The sequence below is a fragment of the Halichoerus grypus genome, chromosome 5 (assembly GCF_964656455.1).
Source record: "Halichoerus grypus chromosome 5, mHalGry1.hap1.1, whole genome shotgun sequence".
In the NCBI taxonomy this organism is placed as follows: Eukaryota; Metazoa; Chordata; class Mammalia; order Carnivora; family Phocidae; genus Halichoerus; species Halichoerus grypus.
The window spans coordinates 154,389,037-154,409,626 of record NC_135716.1 but is presented as its reverse complement, the minus strand read 5'-3'; the positions used below and the strand labels follow the sequence as shown (position 1 = coordinate 154,409,626).

Sequence of the window (20,590 nt, the reverse complement as noted above, 5' to 3'; positions counted from 1 at the left end):
ATCACTCCTGGGTCTCAGGGACCCCACTGCAGACTAGTCCCAAACCCACATCTGCAGGCCGGACTTCTCCCAGGTGAATCCAGCTGTCCCTGGGCACCTCCCCCTGGAAATCGCGCATCAAGCATTGAATCCTTGTTCCCTCAAAGCCGGCCCCTCCCCAGGTTGCCCAGCCACCCAACCAGAAACCAGGGCGACTTCATTGCCTCCTTCCTACCCCCCACATCCGGCAGCAGCAAGCCTGCCAACCCTTCCTTCCCTGTGTCTCTGGAATCTCTCTGTTCCCTGCCATACCTTAGGCAGATCTTATCACCTCCCTCTGGGTCTATCCCTTCCGACCCATTGGCACAGCATCCAGAATGACTTTTCTATCATGATTACATCATTCCTTGACCAAAAAAGTCCACAGATGAGCCTCAGCTCCTCTCATATTGAAATGCAAGGTATCTTGGCACCAAAGCCCTAGCTGATCTGGTCCACCCTTCAGCTTCACCCCTGCCTAGGGCACCCCTCAACCCTACACTACAGCCCAACTTGACCTGCCTTTTTCTCAAGCTCCTCCCTGTATCAGTCCTGCCCTCACCTTCCTTCTGTGCTGGCTCTTTTCTCAAAGGCTAGCACTGCATCCAAAGGGCATATGCAGGGTGGCCACCTGATTCATGATGACTTCCCCTTGTCTGGGAATGACCTGGAACAAATAGGCAGGCTCCCAAAATCACATTTGCACTACAGGAGCCTGCCACCATTCATAGCTGGTTGGACTAGTGGTGGATACTTGACCCAAACTGGGCTGATGCATTCTGTCACCTGAGTACTTAAAACTTGGAATCCAGAACTCGGGGGTCCCAGGCATGGAGTCTCATTAATGCCCACAAGTGACATAAGAGTACGTGCCTGTCCTCAGGCTGCTGGAGCCACCTGCTTCCTGCCCTCCTGAGTCAGCTGTCCCTTTAATTCTCTTCCCATTGCTTTCGACCAAAAGCTTAACTTTCTCCCTTCTTAAAACTGCCTCCCTTGCTTAGATTATTTGGTTTTTTGGTATTGAGTTGTATAAGTTCTTTATACATTTTGGATACAAACCCTTTATCGGATATGTCATTTGCAAATCTCTTTTCCCACTCAGCAGGTTGTCTTTTAGTTTTACAGAAGACACGAACAGACATTTCTCCAAAGAAGACATACAGATGGCCAATAGACGCATGAAAAGATGCTCAACATCACTCAATATCAGGAAAATGCAAATCAAAGCCACAATGAGCTATCACCTCACACCTGTCAGAATGGCTAAAATCAATGACACAAGAGGATATGGAGGATGGGAGAAAGAGAAACCCTTGTGCACTGTTGGTGGGAACACAAATTGATGCGGCCACTCTGGAAAACAGTATGGACGCTCCTGAAAAAATTTTAAAAAGAACTAGCCTACAACCCAGTATTCACACTACTGGGTGTTTATTTACCCAACGAATTCAAAAGGGTACGTGTACCCCTATGTTTATTGCAGCATTATTTACAATAGACAAATTATGGAAGCAGCCTGAGTGTCCATCAGTAGATGAATGGATAAAGAAGAAGTGATACACACACACATATAATGGAATATTATTCAGCTGATTATTCAGCTCTAAAAAAGAAATCTTGCCATTTGCAATGACAAGGGTAGATCTAGAGAGCATAATGCTAAGCAAAATAAGTCAGTCAGATAAGGACAAATTGCATATGATTTCACTCATACACGGAATTTAAGAAACAAATGAACAAAGGGAGAAAAAAGAGAAACCAAAAAACAACTCTTAACTACAGAGAACAAACTGATGGTGACCAGGGGGGAGGGGGGCAGGGGGATGGGTGAAATAGGGGATGGGGATTAAGAGGACACTTGTCATGATGAGCACCAAGTAACGTATGGAATTGTTGAATCACACATACACCCCAAAACTGCCTCCCTTGCCCCAATCTCCCCACCAGCAAGGATGAGCCTGCCCTCCTCCTCTTCATCAAACTCTTGAGAAAGTCTCCCACAATCGACTCACTCCCTCACCTTTCAACTCCTCACTACTCAGCCTGCAGTAATGAAACAAATGTGACAAATATTTATTTAGCATCCACCTTGCGCAAGAATGAGGACACAGAATGAGGCATGGCCTGTGGCTTCAGAGAGTTCACAGTCTAGCCCTGAAGACAGGCACATTAAGGGGGCTGTGCAAACTCCAATACAGATTAAAATCCACCGCCATGGCCAGAGAAGGGAAGAGGAACTCACAGGGTGCAGTGAGAGGGAGGGCTCACGAGAGGCGTCCTGGAGGAAGGGATGCATGAGCCGTGTCTTCCAGCTAGGAGTGACAAGGAACATTTTTTTTTTTTTAAGATTTTATCTATTTATTTGAGAGAGAGAAAGCGAGAGAGATAACAGAGGGAGAAGGAGAAGCAGACTCGCTGCTGACTGAGCAGGGAGCCCGATGCGGGCCTCGATCCCAGGACCCTGAGATCATGACCTGAGCCAAAGGCAAATGCTTAACCGACTGAGCCACCCAGGCGCCCCGACAAGGAACACTTTAATGCACAAGTCCCAATTCAGGAAAATAAAAATTAGTGACTCCTTTTTACTTTCATTTAAAATGAAAATAGATTTATTACTACCTGTGAAAAATGTCATATAACCATTTAGATTACTTTACTGAAAAAATTTCAATAAGAAACTTGGCACACTGGTTTTCACCAGCTAAACTGTTATCATCCTGGCACACCAGAAATGCCGGCAGGTAGGCAGGCCAGAGGGACTCTATTGGCCAGGGATTTTCATCACTGTCGTAGAGGATTTTTTTTTAAGATTTATGTATTTATTTGAGAGAGAGAGAGAGTGTGTGCATGCACATGAGCAGGGGGAGGGGCAGACAGACAAAGAAACCTCAGCGGGGAGCCCGATGCAGGGCTCAGTCCCAGGACCCTGAGATCATGACCTGAGCAGAAATCAAGAGCCAGCCACTCAACCAAGTGAGTCCCCTCCCCCCCCACCGGGTGCCCTCTGTCATAGAGGATTTGAGAGAACAGAAGGGCAGTGTAGGCCGGGTTGAGAGTGTGAGCAAAAAGGGCATGGAGAAACACCATGTGGGAGAAGAGGAATAACAAATAATTCGTTTAGTAGGGAGTGAGGTTGGGAAAGTGAACCAAGAGGCTGAAAGAGGCCTTATTTCCCTAGCCAGGCCCTTGGTAGTTGTCCTGAGAACAGCAGGGAGCCATTGAGGGTTACTGAGCAAGAGAGGCTTTGTCACTTTAGTACCTAGCGTCAGGGAAGGGAGGCTTGCTCTACCCCTGGTTAGCCCTGAAGCCCTAGATACCTCTCTCCCTGAGGCTTGTGGCCCCTCTGTAATATCCACTATCCTTAAGTTGTCAGGTATGGGCGGGGGGTGGAGGGGGTCTAAAGATTGGGGCTCAGAAGGAAAAGTTGTCCCTGCTACCCTCAGTCCCCAGCCCACCAGCGCCAGGCTGAATGTAATTGTCCTCGATGAAGCCGTCGTCGTCCTCTTCACCCACCTCCGGGCAGACCACCTTCGCCGTCCTGGGCAGCGGGCGGTGCTGGTAGCTGGCCCGGTACTTGCGGCAGAGGTGGCATTTGGCAGCAAGAGCAATGAGGAGAGAGAGGACCACAGCCCCCAGCACGACCCCTACCAGCACAGGCCATGCCCGGGCCCCAGTGCCCGGTCCAGGGGACACAGCTGATACTGTTGGGAGCCCTGAGGGCCCCACGATGGCTGCAGAGGGAGGGACAGCATTATGGATGGGGGCCCCAGATGGGTTCCCTGGGGAAACCGAAAGGTGTGGAGACAGGGTCCTTCCCCCAACCCCCCCTCCTCGGCCTCCTTCCCAAACTCACTTTGGTTTGCCTCACTCATGGAGGGGCCTGAAGACGCCAGTGAGCCTCGGCTTCTGCCAGAAGAGCCTGAGCTCCACAGAAACCCCCAGATGCCAGGCAGCCCTGGAGGCCAGAGTCCTAGAAGATACACACACAAGTGGGTGTCCGGGGAGCACAGGTGCACATTCCCCGGGGCACACGCACGGCCACGTTAGGGCGCTGCACAAACTCTGGACACTGCACGATTGACCATAACCAGTTGTGCACAAAAGAGAAATGAGCTGTGTACCTGGAAATTGGCTATTTGTAAGGGAACACTGTGGGGTCCGGCTCTGCAAGCCCCTGAAAAAAATGCAGGAACTTACTCAACACTGTGTCTGATTTAGGCACCAGGCAATGGGCTCACAGACACCTCTAATGTGGGTATCAACATTATCCCCTCTCTGTAGAGGAGGACTCTGAGGCCCAGAGGGTGAACTAACTCAGCCCAAGTCCCAGGACTTGAACCCAGGTCTCTGAAACCAGGGCCCAGAGCCCAGTCTGCTACACTGCTTGGTAGGCTGAGGATGGGAAGGGGGGCAGAGGTGGTTCTGGCTCCCAGGGGCTGGACAACAGCAATCGCTCAGAGCTAATGAACCAAAGTAGAGACCACATGTAGAGGAGAGTGCCAGTCCCTACCCAGGCAGGGGGCCCCACTCCTCCTCAGTCAGGAGCTCCTGCCACCCCACCTCGACCCTCAGCTCTTCAGACACATGGTTTGTCCATCGACCTCCGTCTGCCCCCAGAGGGAGGCAGTATTCAGGGAGTAGCCAAATGCAGATCACCTGGATCAGGAAATTATCTGGATAAGAACCCCTAGGGCTAGGGAGGAGCAAGAGGGAGCACCTGAATTAAGGGAGTATCTGGAGGAAGATCATCTAGGCTTGGGAATACCAGGAGGAGGAACGCCTGAGTCAGAGGAAGGCCTGGGGGAGCAACACCTGAATCTGAAGAGTATCTAGAGGAAGAGCACCTAGGTTAGGGAAGTACCTGTCAGAGGGACGCCTAGGACTGGAGTAATGTGCAGGTGGAGCACCTGAATCAGAGGAGTACTGCGGAGGAGTATCCAGGCTAGGAAAGCACCTAGGAGAGAAGCATCTAGTTTAGGGGAGTACCTTCCATATTCTTTAATACTGATATCTTCATGAAACCCTCCCTCCTCTCCTCCAACCTGTCACTAAGCCCCATCAGTTCTTCCTGGAACTAAATATCTGTGCAATGGCTCTGCCCCTCCCCTGCACCCCACTGGCCACTGCCCCATCCAAGCCACCTTCATCCTATTCCTCGACTCCTACATGACCTCCTAATCCATCTTTCCCCACCTCCAGTCCATTCCCCAGAGTGATGGGCCTAAAGCCCAAATCTGACCCCATTACTCCTAAAAATTCTTCCAGAGCTCCCCAGGCCCTAAGGGCTGCACGTAGATTCCTCAGCATGTTCTTCCAGTCCCCACAGCCCAGCACAGTTCCCTCCCTGTGCTACACACACACACACACACACACACACACACACACAACCTCCCAGCTCACCTTCCCTCTTGTTTCCCAGCCACCCCCTCCTCAGGATTTTGAGTTCCCTATCCCTCCAGGTGAAATCAGACCATATCTGCCTGTCAGGTTGTCCCAGGACCCCCTTGGAGGACCCCTTCCCTGGCCTACACAGTCAACTACCCAGCAGAAGTGGCCAGTTACTAGATGGGCAGCTGCCTGGGGCCAACGCCTGGGCTGGTTAATGTGTGCCCTGGTGCTGGCAGAGAGCTTGGTGCTCAGCTGCTCAGGGTGGGTAACAGAGGAGGATGGGGGAGCTGGAGAGTGAAGGGGGGGCGTCAGAAAGGAGAGCTCAATCACTCATTCACTCACTGGGTGCCTACTCCGGGCCCCAATAGGCACTGGATCCTCAGAAAAATCAGATTTTAAATGGAAATGAATTGTATTCAAATTGATGTCTCTAAGATTTTACTCCTACTCCTTTCCTGCCTGCCCTGTCCCTGTGAATTCTTGTCAAGGACACACACCCCCACAGGCTGTCACCCTACCCCCACAGGTCACATCTCTTCCACCGACAAACACACACCCTCTGATCTCACAGACATACGCACCCCACCCTGATTTGGGGCTCCTTTTAAAGCTTCCAAGAGCCCTCAGGGATCTTGGGATCCCCCTCCCAGGCCCCCCAATGTCTTCCCCTCTGCTCCCCACCTGCAGGAACTGTCCACAGTCCAAGGAGGAAGCTTCCGGCTGGGGCGGGCAGAACCTGGACAGGTGGGTGGGCCGGAGCTGCCGCTTGACTCACCTGGGGACGCCGCAGGCAGGCGGGGCCTAACCCGCAGGTGAGGGCGGAGGGCCGGGCAGCAGGCAACGCCTCCAATCAGGAGGACTAAGAACACTTCTTGCCAAGCTTTTGCGGTGACCTTCTGGCGTAGGCCCCACCCCCACCCCCAGCGCCGTGTGGGAAGTTGAGGGGGGGGTGGCCTTGCGGCTGGGATCCAGAGAGGGGTCCAGGAAGCCCTAGAAGGGACAGGCAGACATCTCAGCAGGCAACTGCTCGGGCTGAGGGCCCTGATAAGCTAGTGAATTTCCCATGACAGGTACAAAGTCCAGAGTTGAAGCGGGAGTTTTGCAGGCCCTGGAAGGCGGTGGGCCGGAACTGGAGGGGAGGAAGAGAGAGTTCTTCCCGGGCAAAGCCACAGGGACCAAGGACACTCAAAATTGCCTGCAAAAATGTTTGTGAGCCCTCGCTGGGGGGGTGGGGGGGGGTGATGTGGAGGTCAATGGGGAGTGTATCTGTGCCCTTGGGGGTTTATTGTGTGCCTAGGTGTCTACCAGGATAGAGGCTTCTAGCCTTCATCTGGATCTCAAGGATCCTGGGAGCCCACAGAGCTAAGCTCTGAACCTTTCCCTATTGCCTTACTCCTCTTCCCCAAGCCTAGTGCCTCCTTGCTCTTTAAGACCCAGCTCAGGAGTCAACTTCCAAGAGCATTTGGTCCTCCCGGACTAGCCCCGCCTTCCCCCTGCAAGCTCCACCTTCTAGCCCAGAGCACCCTCTGGGCCGACCTCCCACCTTCCCACTGGAGTTTTACAGTGGGGCCAGGTGGAAGGAGTTTCACAGTGGGGCCAGGTTCTGACAGCAGGCCCCTGACATAGGGCAGGTTCTCAGTAAATATTGAAAGGAGGAAGTGTTATGAACTAAGCCATGCAGGCACAAGAATTCACAGGGAGCCACAGGGTACAGCCTGAGCAAGGGCTGCCCCCAGGGCTTGTCAGTGCGGCCCCGGTAGAACCTGCAGGACTTTGACTATCTTAGCATGGAGTTGAACTCCTACTGCCAATGGCCCCTTCCGAACTCTCCTGCCTTGTCCGTCACCTACCCCGCACACTGCGCCAGCCACGCCAGACGGCTCTCTATTCCTAGGACCCAGCATGCTCGCCCCTCCCAGGCTTTGCATGTGCCCTTCCTGGGACCCCAACCCTTCCCTCCAGCCCCGCTCCCCACCTGTCCATCTCCCACCAGCTGATTATTCCTCCCAGGCCAATTCATCACTCAGGCCCCAGCTCCAGTGCCTCTTTATCTAGACCAGCCCTCCCTGACATGCCCTTGTCTGGGTCCCTCCTCCCCTCCTCTGTGCCCCGAAGACCCTGGCCCTTCTCCCAGCTAGCCCTGACCGCACAGTATTGAGATTTTCTCTTGATTTGGCACAGTCCCCTATGAGCCAGTAAACTCTGGGGCAAGGGTCTGTGTCTGTCTTGTTCCTCTCCATATCCCCAATATCTAAAATGGCAGTAATAAATGCTTCTGAAATAAATGAATGAGAGGAAAGTGAATAGTATCCCAGATGGGGCAGTGAGGAACCAAGGAAGGTTTGGGGTCTTGCTTTGATTTTGAATCAAGGACATGATCATAGGATTCAAAAGCTTTCATTGAACACCTAACAGTTCCAGGAGCTGTGCTGGTTCTTTTTTTAATTGAGGTATTCATATAACATAACCTGATTCACGCAATTCACCATTTTAGCCATTTTCAGTGCACAGTTCAGGGGCATTTAGTACATTCGGAACGTTGTGCAAACATCCCTCTATCTAGTCTAAAACACTAGCATCACACCGCCTGGGTACCCCAACCCATTAAGTAGTCACTCCCCATTTCCTCCTCCCTCCAGCCCCCAGCAACCACTAATCTGCTTTCTGTCTCTGTGGATTTGCCTATTCTGGCTATTTCATACAAATCTAATCATATTTGTGCTAGATTTTTAATAAACTATTTCATTTAAACCTCATAACTACATTATGAAATAGATGTTAATTATCCCTTTAACAGATGACGAAAATAAGGCCCTGAGAAGGTAATGTGCATGAAGTTCCACAGAAGAAAACAAGTAAAGGTCTGCACATCCATCAGTCATTTATTCAATGAATACTTATTGAACACCCATCACAGAGCCACTACCAGCCCATACAACACGCATTGCAAAACAGCAGAAGGCAACCTGCTGGAAGCCCCCAGTGCATGGAGAACAGAGAACAGGCTGTATGTCAGCACCTGCCCCTCAGCCAGGAGCTCTGATGCAGTGAACAACCCTTACAACCTTCCATGGCAGCCCTGGCAACCATGTGGTAAGCTCAGTGCTAGCTAGCTAGCACTGGGGACAGAGTTCCCCTGACCGTACAGCTTTCGTTCTGGTTGGGAAGGCAGACAACACACAAGTAAAGAAATTAATAAGATTAGTTCAGATAATGAGTGCTATGAAAAGTAAAGTAGCTTCATGGGATAGGGAGTTGTAGAGGTGGCTGCTACTCTACATCAAAAAAAGAGGGGACTCACGGAAGAGGGAATGTTTGAGCTGAGATCTGACTAAGGGTAGGATAGCAATCATGCCAATATCTGGGGGAAGAGCATTCCAGAAAGAGGGAACAACAAGAACAAAGACCAAGGGAGGAGAGCACGCTGGCTCATCCAAGCAACAGAAAAGAGGCTGGCTGGAGGGAGACAAGTCAGTGGGGAGAGATGGGAGGGGTGTTTGAGGGGCCTGTGGGACCAGCTCACGTGGCTCTATCCTTCCCTCCCTCGGTGAGAGGGGCTGACCTTCTTTCACTCTGTGTGAAGGATGGACTAGAGGAGGCCAGGGTAGAAGCAGGGAGACCAGTTGGGAGGCTGTTGCTATCATCCACGAGAGAGGGAATGTGGCATCCATCAGTCAGGTGGAAATGGGAAGAAGTGCTCAGACTCTAGACATATTCTGAAGGTAAAGTCAACATGATTTTCTGACTGGATGTGGGGTTTGAGAAAACAAAAAAAAGGAACCAAGAATCACTCCAGAGTTTTGAGCTAGCAACTAGTAGGCTAGAGTTGTCATTTACTGAAATGAGAAGACTCTGAAAGGGGCAGATTTGGGAGGGCAGTCAGGACCCCAGTTGTGGACATGTTAGTTGTGAGATGCCGTGGGGCATCCAGGTAGCATCCTAAGTACGCAGTACCTTAAACTAGCCTGAATGCAGCAGGAAGGGAAGAGCTAGACATCCAAGTTTGAGAACCAGCAAAATGTGGATGATTTTTAAAGCCAATCATCTAGATGAGATGCCCCAAAGGAAATGTAGAAAGAGAAGAGGGCCGAGCCTTGGAGCTTGCCAGAAGCAGAGGTTGGGGAGGGGAGGAGAAGCAGAGGAAAGGAGGCTAGGACTAGCCAGCGTGGTAGGAGGCAGACACACCAGAGAGATGTTCGGGAGGCCAGGGAAGCAAGCGTTTGAAGGGCAAGGGCTTGGTTAGCTATGGCAGATGCCGATGATAGGTCAGCTAAGCTACGGACTGAAAATTGACTTTGAAATAGGCCATGTGAAGGTCCCTGGCAACCTTGACAAGAGCAGTTTCACGTGTGGTGGGGACAAATGTCCGACGGGGCACGGTGTGTGATGCACGAGCGATGCACGAACGAGCATGGGAACAGAGGTAGGGAAGGAAACTCCATCAAGAAATTGTGTTGTAAAAGGAAGAGAGAAGCAGGGCAGACTTGGGAGAAAGGTGTGGGATCCAGGGAGGATTTTTTTTTTTTAAGGCTAGGAGCTTTTAGACCATCTGTGTCTGCTGATAGGAACAATCCAGGAGAGAGAGGAAATTGATGACACAGAGAGAAGAGACAATGAGAGTGTGAGTCCTTAAGGCATCAAGGGGCATGGGGTCAAGTGCACAGGTGGAGGGTTGGCATTGGACAGGAGCAGGGAGACTCCCTCTGACGAAAGTGGAGAGTACAGGTGAAATGATGGGAGCCTTAGGGAGTTTTCTTCTGGTGGCTTCTGTTTTTCCAGAGAAACAGGAAGCAATGTCATCAGCTCATGGTGAAGAGTGGGGAAGGGGGGTGTTGGTACTGGGATTCTAGAAGATGTGAACTCTTCATCCTGGGGTTTGGGAGAGAGAATGGTCCGGCCAGGTTTGGGGATTTGCCTGGCAAATCGAATGAAACCAGAGAGGGGCAAGGGAGCCGAGCTGCGGGCAAGGGATTGTTTGCCATGCTGGCCCATGCACTCTGGGTGGGGTAAAGAGGATGTGAGGACCAGGTGCAGGAAGTGTGAGGGACCCAAAAAAGTGGTAGGATGGACGGATTTTAGGAGCCATTGCTGGTGGTGCCAGAGAGAGTAGGTTGAAAGAATAAGAGGTGGTCAGCAGATGGTGGCATATGGCAATGGAGGTTACCCAGGGGGTACAGTTCTTGATATAGACATGCCCTACGAGATGAACCATGGGTGGTCCTGAGATGGGGGTCTACAGACCGATGATGGTCTTACTATGCCCTGAAGCATGTTAACTCCACCCGCTAATCAGAGGACTAAAGAAAACGTGCTAATAGCTCTATTAGTAAATGGAAGAGACAGGATTCGAACCCAGGTCTTCTGACTCTAAGTCGAGCACCTTTCCAGTTATATCCCACCTAGATCCCTCTTCTGTGGGTAAAACTTCCCATCAAGGGGTTCGGTTTCTCACAATCATTTGCAGTGACAGACAGCAGTCACTTCAAAGATTTGATTGTATCTCCCAAAAGAAATGGAGGGCACTGCTAATAGAAGAACAGGGAATGGATGCTGAGCAAGCAAAGAACAAGGTGTCCTGGACACCCTTGTGGCTTAGTCGGTTAAATGTCTGCCTTCAGCTCGGGTCATGATCCCAGGGTCCTGGGATCGAGTCCCACATCGGGCTCCCTGCTCAGCGAGGAGTCTGCTTCTCCCTCTCCCTCTGCCTGCCACTCCCCTGGCTTGTGCTCTCTCTCTGACAAATAAATAAATAAAATCTTAAAAAAAAAAAAAGAACATGGTATCCTGCTCCCCACCTTGCACCCACTCCCTTCTCCATCTGGCCCAACCCCTCCCTGGGGCAGCCCTGGTGCTATTGGCCCTAGCCTCAGGTGGTTGCGGTCCCCTTTTGAGAAGCTGATGAGAGCAGGAAAATGCTTGTGAACACAGTCACAAATATGTTCACAGGTCAGCATGGAGTAGGTGCTCAGTAAAAACTTATCAGATGGATGATAGGTTTTTATCAGTTAGAATTCCAGGGGGCTCACCTGCTCTTTCCAGGTTAAGAACTGGTGTTAACCCTTTGCACTCTCTATGCAGGAAGCTCTGTTCTGTTGTAAACAGATGGCCCCTTGAAATAGGTAGAGGACCCCTCCTTCTTGCAAGCCACTGGAGGGTGGTTGCCTGCTTCCAGGTCCCAGTCACGGGCAGCCTCCCAGAGGTGGAGTCAACACCTCCTTAGGACCACCGGACATTCTTCCTCCACCATTCAACCCCCACGGTCCCTGGAGGCTGGCCTGTCCCCACTCCTGGTCTGCCAGCGCTGACCTCCTGGACATGCCCCAGCATTCAGACAGTGACTGACGTAGCCCCAGTGGGGAGTGGGATTGAAGCTCAGTGAAACAAATCTCCTGCTCTGCTCATCACCAAGAAGTCACACTTCACTGAGGTAAGCTCAAAGGATATATCCTGGTGGAGCTTCCCAGACCCAGACCTGAGACTAGGGAAACACGGGAGATGGAAGCTTCCAGTGTTTCCTCACTTCCTCAAGGAGGACAAACCTGTCCAGGGCCACATTATTCCACAAAGCCCTGAAAGAAGAGCTTACCAAGCTTCTTCTAGCCCCAACCACACCACCCGGAAACTCCAGTATAATTTCCTCAGATGGTTGCCACATCAGTCCAACAGCCGGGTTCATGGGACAACTTCTTCCCAAGCTGCCGTCTCCATCTTGCCACATTGGATATATAATTAGAGCTCACATGTGCCCAGTGTCATGAGGTAGCCGTCTGTAGCCCCCCATGGTGAGCTATCTCTGGAGTCACTGGGTCCAGGAGGACAGAGCTCAGCAGGCCTGGCAGAGGATGACCCCACCCTCTCCTGAGGGATGACATGCCCAGGCAAGTGGCCAAGGGGGCAGACCAGCTGGACAGAGTGGCCCCATCATGCTGCCCCCACCCAGCCCTGCCTCCCCACTTCCCAGGCAATGGGAGCAATCATCTCTCCCACATTCTTGCTTTCTCGTGGGGCTCTGGTAAGAAAGGGGGAAGGGGGGAAGTTGGTGCCCACCTGTGAGTCCCCGGGAGTGCTGGGGCCGTTCCCATGTGGAAATGCTCTGGTGGCAGGTGCCACTTACGGCTGAAAGGAGGCATGTCTCCGCCCGGGGGCAGGGAGCCCTCACCCTGGTGGTGGTGTGCTAGCAACCCGCCCTCAGAGAGCTGGCAAGGACGGCGCTGGCAGAGCACCAGCGTGCCTCCAGGGGAAAAGGGTCTCAAGAAAAGAGTGGGAGTTGGGGCCCTGTCTTCAGACACTTCCGTGTCATCTCCGTGTCACCAGCAATGGATCACAGGAGCTCATGGACTTGTGCTGTCATTACTTCTTCTCCTCAAACAATATTTGCCGTGAGATGGAACAAGTAGGAAGCACCCCCTTCGTTCACCCGGGGTTGTGGATTCTGCCCGACGTTTGGCTGTGGTCTCTGGTGGCAGCTTACTCTCATCAAATGTGCTTTGTATTCTGAGGAGGCCTGCTATTGTTTGAGGCAGAAGGACAATGAGTCATTTGTGTGGTGTGCTATTGGCCCTAGGATTTCAGGGTGGCAGGGGTGAAGCAAGGTCCTGGTGGATCTTCAAGGCCCCACCTCTGCTGGGCCTCCACATGACCGTAACCCAGCACGGCAGGCACGGAACTCATTTTCCCAGAGGAAAACCTCTAATGCTTCCAGAGCGCATGCGGGTCGGCTTCCTTAAATCATTTTTAAGAGTTTGGGGGATGACACATGCCAACGGTAACAGCTCCCCAGCGACTGCGGGCAGAGACTTGAAGCTGCTTGCCATCCAGAAGGACGGTGTAGCCCGCCTCGTTCACAGTGAAGCTCTTTGGCGGGGAAGCAGATGGTCTGGGGTCCGAGCTGAGCTCCAGCACTTAGCTGCCTTTAAGAAGCATGCATGTCCTCACCTGTACCATGAGGAAAATAATAATGAAACCTCAAAGGCAGAGAGCCCTCGAGAAGGCATTAGCACCCTTTCCCGGCACCTGTAAATGTTCAGTAACTGTTAGTCATGGTGATGGAGGTTTGTTCCTAAGGCTCCTGCTTGTGTTACCGGGTCATTTTCATTTGGACCAAGGTCAATAAACACCTGTTATGTTTGAAGTAAGTCCTGAGCTTTGAACTGTCTGAACCCTCCTGTGGGGTGTTCATTCCGGCTTCTGGCCTCATAGGGTTTCTCGGGGCCAAATGGCCTTTGTCAAGCAGTTTGCATGAAAGGGACTTCATTCAAAGCCTTGTCGGATTAACTGGGGCTTCCTTTAAATAAGGGCTTGTTTTCAGAAGCTTTCTTTCTCCAACAAGGAGAAAGAATACAATGGATTCCAAGTAATCTGCAGTCCTCATCACAGCTTGTCACAAACACCTGGCACATCTTTTTAGCCCAGGGCGAAAACACACACACTCACTGGCTAACTCCAGGAACACAGCCTCAGCCTGATGTTCCAGAAGCATCTGCTGACAGACTTCCTCTCAAATATAGTTATTTCCTGGAAGAATAGCAAAACTGGTTTTGAATCAACAGTATGGCTTTAGTTGCTAGGGAAGTTAAGCCTTGTTACCAACAGCTGACCTAAAAAAATCTTAAAAGAATTACTTTCTTTTTTTTTTTTTCTTCTTTGCTTATCAACATGAAGAATGATTTATTGGTAAAGTCAATTTCAGGCAAACACAGGGACTTAGGAATTGGGTGACCGTGTTGCTTATTTCAACCGAAAGAAAACTTCATCAGTTGCATAGGCAACATTTTATTTGGTTTTTCAAAAAGCAATTGTGACCAAGAGGAGAGAGAGATAAAGCACTTGTGGAATATATAAAGACACCAGCATTTGGGGTTGCACATAACAAAGAAATATCTTAAATACTTTTCAAAATATTCTAGGAGCCAATACACAAGGGCAGGCTTTAGGAGAAGACAGGAATGTAATGGGGAGGGGCATATTGGGACCACCCATCTCCTTAACATCAGTGGGGAAAACAAAGCAGCATTCAACTTCACATACTGACTTTACACAGTTTGTATATAATAGCTTGACTGAAATCCAAGAAGCAAAGATGGAACTCTCACTCTGTTTATTTTGAAAAATAATTACATGGACACCCAGGTAATCCACCCTTGTCTGGCAGGTTTCCTTGGGAGGAGTCTCTGTGACTTAGCAGAGGACTGATCTGACACATTCCTATGGCCTTGATGTCAATTTTGAGGGGCAACTTGGAGAGATTCATGTTCTTCACCCTCCATGGACCCAGCCCTAAGTTTTGCCAATAGTTTTTTGTGCATAATTTGCATAACAGTTTCACCCAGATGGGTCTCAATTCCACCACCATTTCTGCAAGAAGACTGGGAACTTGTTTACATAAAAAATTAAGTCGAATTCATGGGCATTTTCAAAGGAACCTGTAGCATGTTTCCACACATATTTACATGCAATCTAAAACCCTCAGGGCAGTTTAAGAAGCCACGTGGAACACCATGGAAGACCATGGGAGACCACGGAAGGGGCATAAATTAGTGTGTGGTCTGAGTGACCTGTTAGGGGAGGGGAGGCTGGTGGGCCTTGGAGGGTTGGGCTTTTCTGTCCCCCTTGAACATGAGGGTCACTTGGACAACAGTGGACCCAACCCATTGGGGTGACCATAGGAAACGGGCCCTTACTTTCCTAAACTAAAAGTCAAGAAAATAATGCTTCGATTGGTGAGCAGCTGAGCACTCCTTCCAAAGTGGTACTTAAGACCACAGCCAGACCTTCGCACTCCTGAGCTGTCTCATGTATGGCAGAATGTTTTTTGCCTTTTCTCAAATCAAGGAAATAAATGTGAAGTATTGGACTCCCTTTATGTCACATGAATTTTATTTTATTCTCAAATATGGGTCAGAGATCAAAAAAATAGAAAAGGTAGACAGTGACAGTTCTTACTCCCAACCCCCTGTTCCCAGCTGCCTTATTCCTCTCACCCCAAGTACTTACTTTTATAAATTTCTGGTATGTCTTTCCAGTTCCTCTATGCAAATACAAGCACTATGAATATACATACATATTTTCTCCTTTCGTACCCAAAAGCCAACATACTGCACACACTGTTCTGCAACTTATTTTGTCACTAATTAGTGTGTCTTGGAGAGCCTTATATAGACTTAGAGAGTTTCTTACAACCATTTTTACAGCCGCAGAATATTCCATCATATGGCTACCTCAAAATTTATTTGCCCAGTCCTGTGTTGACTAACACTTCGGTCTTTCCCAATCTTCTGCCATTACATATAGTGTTGCAAGGATGAGTTCCCAAGAATGTGAGTCAGAGAGTCAATGTATTTGTGGTTTTGACAGATATTCCCAAATCACCCTCCTTGGGAGCTACACCAACATGCATTATATGCAAACATACCTATTTCCCCACAGCCTCATCAAGACTGTGTTTCTGCCAAGTTGGTAGATGAAAATGGTACTCAGGAAGAGTTTTACTCTGAATTATTCTTACTATAAGTAAGACCAAGCACATTTTCATATTTTGAAGGACCATTTGTATTTACTTTCCTATAAACTGTTCATAATCATGGAATTGTGTGTTAACATGTTATCTTTTTTATAGTCTTTGCCCATTAATCTATTGGATTTTATGTGTTTTTATTGATTTCTAATCTGTAATACGAGTTACAAATTTTTTTAAGATTTATTTATTTATTTCAGAGAGAGAAAGAGCATGAGCGGGGGCAGGGGGGGAAGGGGCAGAGAGAGAGAGGGAGACAAGCAGACTTCCCTCTGATCGGGGAGCCCAACCTGGGGCTTGATTCCACGACCCTGAGATCATGACCTGAGCTGAAACCAAGAATCAGACACTTAACCAACTGAGCTATCAGGCACCCTGAGTCACAAATATTTTTGACATTTATCTCTTATTTTTGCCTTTCAGGTTTTTCTTACATACACTAAATTTGATTAACCTTTTCGTTTAAAGTTTGTGGTTTTTGAGGCCTAGTTAGAAAGGCTACCCAATCCAAAGTTAGAAGGAATGGGGCACCTGGGTGGCTCAGTTGTTAAGCATCTGCCTTCAGCTCAGATCATGATCCCAGGGTCCTGGGATCAGGCCCCGCATCGGGCTCCCTGCAGGAAGGCTGCTTCTCCCTCTCCCACTCCCCCTGCTTGTGTTCCCTCTCTCTCTGTGTCTCTCTCTGTCAAATAAATAAATTCTTTTAAAAAAAAATGTTAGAAGGGAATTCACCTACGTTTTCTTCTAGTTCTTTTGTGGGCTTGATTTTTAATGTTTAAATCTTAGACTCATTTGGCATTTATCTTTTTTTTTTAAGATTTTATTGTTTATTTGAGAGGGAGAGAGAGAGAGCGCGCACCAGCGGCGGGGAGGGGCAGAGAGAAAGGGAGAGGGAGAAGCAGACTCCCTGCTGAGCAGGGAGACTGGCGGGGCTCCATCCCAGGACCCAGGATCATGACCTGAGCTGAAGGCAGAAGCTTAACCGACTGAGCCACCCAGGCGCCCCTGGCATTTATCTTGATATATGATGTATAGACCCAACTTCATTTTTTACAGATAGCTGCCATTTGTTGCAACACTATTTATTAAGAAGACCAACTTTTCCTACTGATTCGAAATACCACTTTTTATTTATGCTAAGTTCCTGTATGTATTTGGGTCCATTTCTGGATGTTCTCTTCCATTGGTCTATGTGTGGGCCAGTTCCATGTTGTTTTAATTACTGAGACTTTATATGTAATATGTTTAATGTTCTGGCAAATATTGCTGTGAAGTAAACTATCCCAAAAATTTAGTCATTTCAAATAAAATTCTTGTATTCTATCTCCCAGTCTCTGTAAGTCAGGAATTCCAGAAAGTCTTGGCTGGGTGGTTTTGGCTCATTGGGTTATCAGACAGTAACTATGACTGGAAAAATGTTGGAGGGGAAGAGCTGGAGCAGCTGGGGGGCTGGCCTGTCATCTCTTTGTCATCATGTAGCTTCAAGGTTTCTTTATGTGCTCTCTCTACGTGAGCTACTTTGGGCTTCCTCACAGCATGGCAGCTTCAGCAAGGTGGGACTGTCTACATGGCAGCTCAGAGTGATGGTGGGGGTGCTTCTAGGAACTAGAAGCTGCCTAGCCTTTCTCACCCACAGAGCATCACATCCTCTGCATTTGTTTGACTGCAAACGACTCAATCCTCTCCAAAGCCAAGAAGAGGGAACATGACCCCACCTCCCAGTGGGGCAAATGTCAAGGTCACATTGTAAGAAAAACACGTGGAATGGGAGATACTGTTGCGGCCAATTTGGGAAATACAATCTGATAGGGCTGGAACATCCTTCATCAATCTTCTATTTCAGAGTTTTCCTGACTATTCTTACCAGGAGAAGTCTTTCAAATAACCTTTTTAGAAATCGGATACTTGAGGTGAATTCACTGATAATCATGTGTTAACCTTTTATCATTTTCATAAAGTACATTTAGTTCTAATTATGGTCAAGCTCTCACTATCAGATATGATCCGTTTCTGAAAAATATGCTTTAAAAAAAAAAAACCAAACAATTGGGATGAATGTTGGGTTTGGCAAGGGAGAGGGTGGTTCTAAGATAAAAAGCATTGCCCTTGACCCATGTAGTAATGGATTAAAGTTGGAGACATCCTATGAACTCACGTTTAGCTTAATATAAATACAAATTATTAAATATAGAAATACTTATGCACCAGTTGGCATAAACACATATATTTCCTTGCTCTGTCTGCTGGGAGGGCCTAGGAGTAATACCCCAGCAGCAATGAACATACCTGGCACCCATCTTCTGGTTTCTAATGCCATTCTCAAATAAAAAAAGGCACAGTTCCTCAGAAATGGCTGATTCTAGGACTAAACCAGGGAATATACACGATGAACCTGGAGCATCTTTTTTGTACCAGGAAATAAGGAAGTGCTGAAGCACAAACAAACAGCAACAACAAGACCCTACATTGGTGGGGATATGTCAAAGGAATGGAGGAGTCAACTGAAAGATCTCCCAATGACCAAAGATAGAACAATCCAAGCAATAAAATAAAGTAGCATTGGATTATAACCCAAAGCATGAAAGAAATACGCATGAGTCCATAGTGATATACATAAATGCTTAACTAGATAAATGAGTGGAGGAGAAGAGAGACATATCTCCCTTTCAGAAGAATTCTGAATAATTTATGTGAAGTTTCAAGGAGGGGGAGCATAAATCCCCCCCTCCTTAAGTGTGGGCTATGCATAGGGACTTCAGAGGGGACAGTGAAGAAAGGCAGGAAAAGAATAGTGACGTTACAGTGGAAAAACCTGACCACTACCACCTCAGCTAGGTGATCAGGGTCAATATCAACAGTGATAAACATGTTGATAGGATGTAGCTGTGATATGAAAGGATGAGAATAGCACTTTACCTCTGTGGCCTTGTTCCCCAAAACCTGCAACCCCAGCCTAATCATGAGAAAAACATTTATAGACAAATTCCTATAAAGGAACATCCTACAAAATACTTGATCAGTACTCCTCAAAATTGTCAAGGTCATCAAAAATGGGAAGTCGGAGAAACTGTCATGCCAGAGAAACTGACAGGCCAAGAAGAGGCTAAGGAGACATGGCAACTAAATGTAATGTGATATTGTGGATGGGATCCTGGAACAGAAAAAAGGCATAGGAAAAAACTGAGGAGACCCAAATAGACCACGGACTTTAGTTAATACTAATGTATTGATACTGGTTCATTACTTATGGAAAATATACTAATGTAAGATGTTAACAGGGGAAAGAAGGTGTGGCATATATGGGAACTCAGTACTATCTTCTCCATTTTTCCATACATCTAAAACCGTTCTAAAAAATAAAATCTATTAAAAAAAAAAAAAGCACTGCTCCTCCTTCTCAGGAGAATGAGATTCATAGGAGCCTATGGGCTGTGGCTGTAGACAGTGCCAGCACTGCCCATCATTCTGATACTGAGGAAACCCGGTCAGGTACCACCAGCCCCATCCCTGACTTCTTCACAGGGTCAGGTGAAAGGTCAGGTAGTCCCTTGATGTAAACCTAGGATGAGGGAAAGGATATTTTCCCTAGGACCACCACTATCTGAAGTACAATCTAAGTGGAGCCCTGGCCAGCCAGCCAATCCTCATCTCTAAGAGTGAGCTCCCACCCAGCCTCCTGCCCATGACCCAACATGGTCTGGGGGTCCCTATTCCACCCCCCTTCCTTTCCTTCCTTGCTCCCCAACCTCCATTCACAGAAGAGAATGGAAGATGGAGGGTGGTCCGTCTTGGAGAAAAGCAGTCCTTGGCCCCAAATAAGCAAATACAGCAGTCTCTCACGGTCTGGAGTCCTCTGAGCACCTTGGGGTCAAGTAGGACACTCGTTGGTCATACTTGGCCAAGGAGGCCAACACAGCCGACTAAACCCCATCATTTTGGAGGAGCTCTGTCCTTCCCACCACACCCCAAGAGAACTTAGAACCACTGTGTAGGAAAGACTGAATTCCATGTTGAGATAGTTTGAGTCTTGTGTTACAGCCAAGATGGAGATGGTAACAAATCAGAAAGGCCTGTGTTGGAAATGTCCAGTGCAGAGTCTTTATATGTCCGCTCTATGGAGACATGCGACGTGTTCTGAACAGTAAGGGAAAAGGTGCACACCCAGATAGATGACCCTGTTGGACTTCTTGTTTCCTGTGGCCCTCGCTTTCTTGCCACGCGCACCGCCACACCACAGACTCTGCCATACCCCAGAAATGCTATAACCCTTAAAACAAACTCAGATCTCACCTTTGACCCCAGCCACCTATCCCCCCAACTCCGTTACCCTACTAGACTAGTGCGACTCAAAATGTGGCTGGCGGCCCAGCACTCGTCAGAGAACTGTTACAAGGAGATAAGGGCAAAAATCGAGAGTAAGCATCCAGAAACGTTTCTGTCACGCTGCTGTAGCTGCGAGACATCCGAGCACGCCCCCCGTGGGCGCGTAGAGATGCCGTCACGTGCGGACTCCACACAGGAAGCGGAAAGTGGGGGAGCGCTGCCTATCGGGCATGCGCAGTAGGACCGCGCATTGGTCCGTGTGATCTGAGAAGCTGCGTAGCCGACTCCCCCGCCTCTCTTGACTTCACCCTTGAAGCCGTAGTTCTTGCTCCTCCTATAATTCACTCC

The 20,590-nt window shown here is 48.9% G+C and overlaps 1 protein-coding gene across 2 annotated transcripts; it reads right to left on the bottom strand.

Annotated features, from left to right (window-relative positions):
* Nucleotides 1–2,645: 2,645 nt before the first annotated feature.
* C5H1orf210 (chromosome 5 C1orf210 homolog) lies at nt 2,646–6,142 on the bottom strand. 2 transcript variants are annotated; one of them, XM_036073445.2, is made up of 5 exons: nt 6,088–6,142; nt 4,880–4,972; nt 4,140–4,192; nt 3,872–3,988; nt 2,646–3,749 (listed from the first exon to the last, which is right to left on the bottom strand). In XM_036073445.2, the coding sequence occupies exons 4-5, from the start codon at nt 3,888–3,890 to the stop codon at nt 3,430–3,432; spliced, it is 339 nt and encodes a 112-aa protein (XP_035929338.2). In that variant the 5' UTR covers nt 3,891–3,988; nt 4,140–4,192; nt 4,880–4,972; nt 6,088–6,142; the 3' UTR covers nt 2,646–3,429. The 2 variants fall into 2 exon arrangements, with proteins under 2 accessions (XP_035929338.2, XP_077927866.1); XM_078071740.1 differs by lacking the exon at nt 4,140–4,192.
* Nucleotides 6,143–20,590: the final 14,448 nt, after the last annotated feature.